This window comes from Lampetra fluviatilis, chromosome 32 (genome assembly GCF_964198595.1).
Source record: "Lampetra fluviatilis chromosome 32, kcLamFluv1.1, whole genome shotgun sequence".
Taxonomy (NCBI): Eukaryota; Metazoa; Chordata; class Hyperoartia; order Petromyzontiformes; family Petromyzontidae; genus Lampetra; species Lampetra fluviatilis.
The window spans coordinates 6074246-6082694 of record NC_136306.1 but is presented as its reverse complement, the minus strand read 5'-3'; the positions used below and the strand labels follow the sequence as shown (position 1 = coordinate 6082694).

At 51.1% G+C, this 8449-nt stretch overlaps 1 protein-coding gene across 1 annotated transcript; it reads left to right on the top strand.

Moving 5' to 3' along the window:
• The first annotated feature begins 740 nt into the window (after window positions 1–740).
• CAV2 (caveolin 2) lies at window positions 741–8173 on the top strand. Its single transcript, XM_078871674.1, has 3 exons — window positions 741–978; window positions 5531–5718; window positions 7827–8173. Exons 1-3 carry the CDS (start codon window positions 823–825, stop codon window positions 7975–7977), a joined length of 495 nt encoding a protein of 164 aa, XP_078727800.1. The 5' UTR covers window positions 741–822; the 3' UTR covers window positions 7978–8173.
• Window positions 8174–8449: the final 276 nt, after the last annotated feature.

Below are 8449 nucleotides of genomic sequence, written 5' to 3'. Positions count from 1 at the left end.
GGCCCACACGCGCGGACACTTTAATACCCAGGCCCACACGCCCGGACACTTTAATACCCAGGCCCACACGCGCGGACACTTTAATACCCAGGCCCACACGCGCGGACACTTTAATACCCAGGCCCACACGCGCGGACACTTTAATACCCAGGCCCACACGCGCGGACACTTTAATACCCAGGCCCACACGCGCGGACACTTTAATACCCAGGCCCACACGCCCGGACACTTTAATACCCAGGCCCACACGCCCGGACACTTTAATACCCAGGCCCACACGCGCGGACACTTTAATACCCAGGCCCACACGCGCACGCACGCGGGAGGGATGTAAATTTAGCCTCCCTCGGTGGGAATTCATCTCGGCTCCTGGAGAAGCCGGCATGCGGCTGATGCTGGCTCCCAAAAATACCAGCAGCATCGCAGAAGGCAGGGTGCCCGTTTGGGGGGGGGGGCACTAGGGGTGGGCGGTGGGGGGGGCATGGGGGGGGTGGTAAGTAGGAGGGAAGAAGGGGGAGGGAAAGGAGATGGGGGGCGACCGAGGCAGTCAGGAGCTGTGATCCCACAGCCCAGACACACACAGACACAGCCCGTGTCATTCTCTCTTGCCTAACACAACGGGGAGCAGCCGCAGCAGTCAAGGGCCAACATCTCTCGATAATCTCTCACACAGTCGCTCGAGGGCGCAGACACGGCGTTGGAGAGCGCACGTTCGCGTCCTATTCTGCGTTGTCTGTGGCTTTGTTGCTGTTGTTGTTTTGTGAACACCCGAGAAGCGCTCGCTTGCACGCCCTGCGAGTGAAAGTTGCGCGCGAGACTCACATGCCGTTTGCGCTCGCCGCGATGATGGACGAGGCGGGAGCCAAGGAGACTGAGATTGGAGTCGAGTCGAGCGAAGACCTCCAGTCCAGCGGCGACGGGTCCCTCGAGGAAACCGTCAAGACGAGGGACCCCAAGAACGTCAACGAACACCTGAAGGTGCGTCTACGTCGTACAAGAAAAATCACCCTCACCCCCTCGTATGGCCTTAACAGACTGTTGGGGAAAGTGCTGTTAGCGAGCACATGCGAAGGCCCGCACGGTATGCTCAGGGGTGGACAGCACCGCGCATGACCAGCAGCGATGTTTACACACCGCACCAGGTACTCATCAGAGGCTGTCGACCTAAGGGGTGCCGTAGAGACGCATGCATGCGCACATATAAAATACATGCAAATGCACACATACCAATGCATACGTACAGATACATGTATACACAAGTGGCCTGTGAAAAGTGTCACGTGCACACGTGTACGTATAGTCTTTTCAACACATTGTTTTGGGGCAAATGCTGTTAGTAGGCCGGCACGGCACACACGAGGGGGTGGGTGGACAACAGTGGTGATGTTTTTAAAACTGCACCAGGTACTCCAACGGGAGGCCCAGGACTGATTCAGATAATCGCCACTGGTGATGACAGTGAGCGGTAAAGTGAACTTTGGTCGTCAGGTTGGCAGCACAGCGCGCTGTCCGCTCCGCTACCGCTCCAGATACACACGTGACTTCACACGCATATCGATACATACAGACGCATAACACACGCACATACTGGAATTCGTCACGTAGAGCGATGGGTGTCGTCACCTCCAATGCGTGGGTTTTTCTTTTGGGTTCTCCAGTTTTTTTTAAACATGCCAAAAACACTCATGAATTTAATTGGTCAACCAGCGGTAAAGACACGTGCCTCACAGCAAGAAAGGCCCAGGTTCGATTCCAAGCGACACGGGCGACTACGTGTGGAGTTGGTATGTTTTCCCCGTGCTCTGCATGGGTTTCCTCGGGGTTTGCCAGTTTCCTCCCATCGCAAAAAAAAACTAAAACTCCACCACATTCACCTACAATGCTGAAAACGTACCTGCAAACTACTCAACTGGGATTAAACAGAGCAACATCGGCCCCTACTGCGAATACTTGATGGGACCCTCCTAAACAAAGAGACCTGAGACCCAGTGAGGCTTTAATAATGAATATCATTATTATCTAGAATCATTATTATTATATGGAGGTGACTTGTAATTGACAAAAAAAAAGTGCAGGCCGGAAAACGAATATGTTTAACAACGCTCAATGATGTGCATTGGATCTAAAAAAAACTCAGTCATCATTACTTATTCCGCAACACCACTAGTGCAGAGGAACTGCATTGTGGTCGTTTTATCTGAGCCAACCAATCAATAGGTCGAGAAAAATGTCGACAACCGAGAGAGGGTACTTTGATTGAAACCACTCTACAGACATCAGATGTTTTCAGGTGTTTGCAGTGACCACTAAAAAAAGAAATAAACGAACAAAAATTATGCGGCCTTTGAGCGGGACGCGTCTCCGCAAGGGGTGATTGCAGGCGGTCGAGACCGACGATGGAGAGGCAGTCAAAGGAGAGAGCACACTTGAGGGAAGGGTACGACCACCCAGGGAAATGGAGCCGTGAGACCAGTTTCCACGTGCACGTGCATCTTTGTGGGCCGCACGCAAACGTTGCGAAACTCCTTTGTACATGTGTACTGCGTTGAACTTCTTTCGCACCGTATGTAGCCAACCACGCTCATCGGAGGTGCTGGGTGGGGGGGGGGGGTAACAAACTAAACGCAAAAAGCAATTCTAAAGATTTTTTTTTCAATCTAGATTTAAAAGTGCATTGCTCCAGTGGTTTCGATAAGGTGCCGTACCCTGGCTCGCCAGGGTGCGGCAGTACAGCAAATGTGGACTCCACCCGTTAAGCCTGTATGGGATAGGGTGTTGCCCCTTCGCACGCGCGTGTTTATTTTTTTTTATGGGTGCTCCAGTTTCCTCCCACATGTAAGCACTCGTTAATTAACACCTTAATATATAGAGGACCAACAGAGCTTGGCCAATTGTTGAGGCCGATTCGCGGCATCGCTGCTGCTTTGGCAGTGGTGCACAAGCACAATTAACAACAATAACAACGACACATTCGTTAATAACACTGTAGCCTAAAAAGAAGATTGATTATAATAATTGATTATAATCAATCTTCGTGTAATTATACGCAACGTTTCTGGAAATGCCACTTCTTCATACCACATATATAGAGATGGCCAGGAGAGAGAGAGAGTCGATGATAACAGCTGGCGACTGCATTTTTGTTACACCATGGGGCCTGATGAAAATTCAGTTTCGGAAATGGGTTTAATGGAATTGGCCAAACATTGCGGTACAGGACGCTCCCGAGTACAGACTCTTCAGACTTAGTGAGGCTTTCTTGGAAAATCTCACTTCGAGATATTTAACGCAAGGGACCATCGAAGCAACTCAATTCCGATGCATCACGCGAAGTGCAGAGCCGTTCACCGAACTCTGTCCTGCAGCAGTAATTTAAACAGCCACCGTTCTCCTCGGTGGGGTTGGAGGGACGGCAGGAGATGGAGGATTCGATATAGGAGGCCGGGAGAGGGTTGGAGCGTTGCCCACAGAACGGGTGACGGCTCAGGGACAGGCAGCGCAGGGCGAGAACCTGACACCCGGGATGAATACATCTCGCACACAAGCACGTGTATTTTTAGGGTTTACAGTCTCCCGCCACCGATCAGACAGATGCGCTTTCCTCTTAGTCTTTTATCTTTCCTATGACGCGTGATCACGGGCTGCCCCCCCATTAAGGAGTTACCATAGCATCAATGCATCATCCGCATCAACAACAACAGCGGCAGCAGCAGCAGCAGCATCGGCAGCCGTGGACTTTCCCCTCGCTGGGTGAAAGCTTCCCCAAGCCGTCGACGTCGCTCGCACGGTCTGGCAAACGACGCGCTCGAAGATAATTCGGCAGAGTGGAGGTCAAGGGATGATTTCATCTACTCCGTCTCCGCTGTGGACGTTATTCTGGCGGGGGGGGATTGTTCCTTACTTTGATTGCCACTCCCTCCGCCACTGGGCCACGATCCCTTCTCCCGACGTGTTCCTGTCCAAGTAAACATTTGATTCATCTTGAACATAAAAAAAACATATCTCTTAACATGCCTGCGTTCTGTATTCTACGCGGCCCTCCCTCCCTGCCTCCAAGTTTAATGACACGCGTGCTCCCCACCGATCACTGAGGTGGATGATGAGCCGGATTATTGAGTCAAGAGGAGCAGGCGTGGTGCATAATCGCTGTAACGATGCCTCCTCCTTCGTATTTGTGAATCGGGGCACATTGAGTCTGCATTACGAGTTCCATGGTGCTGTTCTGGGTTGTATAGTGTGTGTATCTATGTGTGTTGAACTTCTATCGCACCCTACGTAGCCAACCGTGCTAATCGGAGGTGCGAGGGGAGATCAACAAACTAAACACAAAAAGTAATTATAAAAAACTGGGGACCGCCTGCATTTCACACACTGCCTAAATATGTTTAACTTTCCATTTGTGGATTATCATCATCATCAAGATCTGCATCTTCCGAGGCCATGGTTCGTACTCTTAGGTTTTTTCGGTAAAGTCACGTAGGTAAAAATATATAATAAAAATAACAGAAATAATAATATAAATAAAATCATAAATCACGACGTTTCGGAGGCAACACAAGTCTCCGTCATCAGGTGTGACCGTCACAGCTAAATTTACGGTCCCACCTGATGACGGAGACTTGTGTTGCCTCCGAAAAGTCGTGATTTATTATTTTATTTATATTATTAATATTATTTGTATTATTTATTTTTACCTACGTGACTTTACCGAAAAAACCTAAGAGTATGAATCCTTGTAGTCACGAAAGCTTCAAATCTAGAAGCCATGGTTCGCGTGCGGGTGATGTGGTTCAGGGGCTGTGGTCCATGAGCATTCACGGAAAATCTCGGCCGGGGGATCTCCTGCCTCCAGTCGTTTCACGAGGAGTTCGTTCGTGGCTCTCCAAGCTTCACCATCAGGGTTGTTGCTTGGAAAGTAGCGGCATTAATTGCCAATTAATGGTCGACGTTTCGGGCAATGGCCCTTCTTTTGCACGTGCTATGAAAAAATGCCCATTGCTGCCCGTAACGTCGCCTGATTTGTATGTACGAGGGTCGCCAAGGTAATGCCCCACTGGCAAGGAATACATGTTGTGGTTTCTCGATGGCATAAAGACATTTGGGGGTGAAAGGGCACATGTGACCAATACATCTGTCTGATTCTATGGGCACGTTTCACTTTTTTCCCATACCTTTTGGCCGAGAAAAATAAAGTGTGGGACATTACTTTCTGGGCGACCCTCGTGTGTACATATATATACTGTGTGTATACATATACTGTACATACATGCGGCCTCTGATATACAGCGATACGATTTACGACGGGCCATCCAGGAACGCATTGCGTCGTAAAAGTGGGGACCGCCTGTATTTCGTTTGCAGGCCACAAGCAGCGTCGTTGACGTGTGCATACGTGTGCGTGTTCGTTGAACTTCTTTCGCGCCCTACGTAGCCAACCGTGCCAATCGGAGCTGTTGAGTGGTTGTTTGTTGTTGTTTTGTTGTTGTTGTTGTTGGCATCGCACGATCCGGTCGCGTGCGGGCGTTGTTAGATCAGCTTCGAGGACGTCATCGCCGAGCCCCGGGACCTGCACAGCTTCGACAAGGTGTGGGTGTGGAGCGACGCACTCTTCGAGGTGGCGCGCATCTGGTCGTACCGTGTCGTCTCGCTCGTCTTCGCCGTGCCCCTCGCCGTCATCTCGGCCCTCGTGTTCGCCGTGCTCAGCTGCGTGCACATCTGGTGAGCGAGGGCGCGCGCGTTCTACTTCATTAAATCGACTTTTTCATCAATGTTTTCTCCTGCAACAGCAGAGTGCAGCGCCACGTTAAATACGCACTACAATGACAATAGTTTAAAGCAGAGCTTTGTGACTTTTTGTGACGCCGTGTGACGAAGCGGGGAGGGGGGGGGGGGGTAAAAAATCGTACAAAATCGCGTGACGTCATATATGGACGGCCCTTACGTTGAAATGCTTTAGCACCATACGTAACCAACCGTTGCGGGGAAGGACAACAAACTAAACACAAAAGGAAGCTCTAAAGAAATGCGTTTACCAATCTACATTTAAACGTGCATAGCTCCCAGAGGCTTCCCAATATCGAAAGGAGGAGAGCGTTCCAGACGGCCGCGGAAGCGCATTTGAAAGCAGCACCTTGCGGCGACCGTCTTTGTTCGATGGCGAGCCAAAAGGGGTATGGAACGGAGGGCGTGGGACGGATTGGAGTCCCTGTGACTCGCACCCACAACGAAGGTGAATCTCGCGAGCGATCGCTGGGCATTCCCTCCCGTGGCGCCCACACTGCCGGGACTCTCTGCTTACTCGGGGAGACCGGTTCGGTTCGCAACTTCGAGTCCTTCCGCCGAAAATTATTTTTGTTTCTGAAAGACGTTTTCTGTTATAACTCAGCCACTTCTTACCATCCCCTCCCCCCCCAGACCCCGCAATATCATTGATATACCTGCAGACCTTGACTTACGAACACAATTCGTTCCTGGGCCCGTTCGTAAGTCGTGCGGTTCGAAAGTCGGTACGATCACTGCTATGCAATGTTACAGCTTAACAAAAAGCATTGTTAAACTCACAAATAAGAATAAATATTGCAATTTGCATGTAACACTTTAGGAAAATACTGTATTGTAAATAAAACTAAATAAAGTAACATACATAGAACATGTTCCGTGTTATCTTCCACTTATCTTGAGTCCTGATGCTGGCTTGTTGTTTGTAAGGGGCGCAATGAGTCTTCACAAATGCACAGCCACACGGGGCACACGCGTACAAAGACAAAAATCCCCCGTATAGCCTTAACAGACTGTAGGGGCAAGTGCTGTTAGCGAGCACCTATGAAGGCCGGAACGGTACACGAGGGGGTGGATGGCCAACGCCACGCCCGACCGCCTTTGTCTCCCCAGTGGCGTTGTTTACACACCGCACCAGGTACTCATTTGAGGCTGAGTCGACCAAGGAAAGGCCCATGACAAAGACAGACAAACACACACACACAGACACACACACACATAGGACACGGCTCGCATTGTATCAACGCGTTGCTTGCGTTTTCCCTCGGGCAATTCACCTGAGTTGCCTCGTCGCTATGCACGCGGCTGCCTGCACTCCAGCACTGTGGGGGCAGCAGCGAGGGGTTGGTGGACCACCACCACACTCGTCGCGTGAAACTCCCCTTCCCGTGGCCGTCGAGGAGTTGCCGCATTCCCTGCTCCGTGCTTATGGGATTGTGTTTCGGCCCCTATTCACACGTGCGGGGTTTTTCTCCCGGTGTCCCGGTGTCCTCCGACACATATACACACTCACGAATCGGCTGAAAACATCGTAATATGTAGAGGACCCCGGAGCTTGGGGGAATTGTTGGTGGCGCCGGCCGCTTGGCTGCTGCCTATGCCGCTCGCCTGTGGTTCCTACTCGCGCACCTGAGTCGTTCCCTCTCTCTCTCTCACGTCGAGAGAGCGAGTGCCACATTGTGCAAGCTGAACTTGTTATATTATTATTATTCACTACAAACCAGTGTTCTTCATTTGAAAGGCCCGCGGGCCACTGGAGGTCCCTGATGGCCTTTAGTGCGGCCCCTGACGTGTGCCCCCCTTCCCCCCGACATTACACAAAGAGTGAAAACACCCCCCTCCCATCATCATCATTGTGCTGTCAAAAAAAAACCTCCAATGGTTTCAAATGTGTAGCAGCTCTCACACACCCATGATGTCTTCTCGGCGAAAGTGCTCCCCCCCCCTCCTCCCCCCCGTGAAAACACGTGAAGCGCGCTGCTCTAAGCCGTGTTGGCCCCACGTGGCTGTGTGACGCGTGCGTTGTTACCTGGCGTGTCCCCCCGCAGGTGCGTGATGCCGTGCGTGCGGACCTGTCTCATCTGCATGCCCAACGTGAGAACCCTTTGGGCGTCGGTGGTGAACACGCTGGTGATGCCGCTGTGCGACAGCGCGGGCCGCTGCTTCAGCTCCGTCTACGTGCACGTGGCTCGTGAATGACACCACCACGACAACAACAACAACAACGACAGCAACCACCACAGCGAGCAACAACCAACGACGAAATTTCTACGTTGTGTCCCGACTTGTAGTGTAATAGTGTTGCTGAACAGTCAGACCCCCCCAACCCACCTCGCCCCTCCCCCCCCCCCTCTTATACAACAAAGGTTATTATTATGATTATTATTATTTCCAAACTTCTTATAGAGTCAAGTCAAGAAAATGTTGGTGACGATTTGTCACATTTCTATCTCAATCAGTTGAAGCATCCCGTACATCACGTGACTTATGCGTGGCCACCCCCACCCTGCATCCCTCCCCTCCCCATCTATAGGTATCTCTGCCTCTATATCCAAATCAGCTCAAGCCTCCCGTACACCACGTGACTTCTGTGTGGCCACCTCCATTCTGAATCCCTTTTTACTCTCATCTATATACAGTTTCTCTACCTCTATATGTCTAAATAAATCAG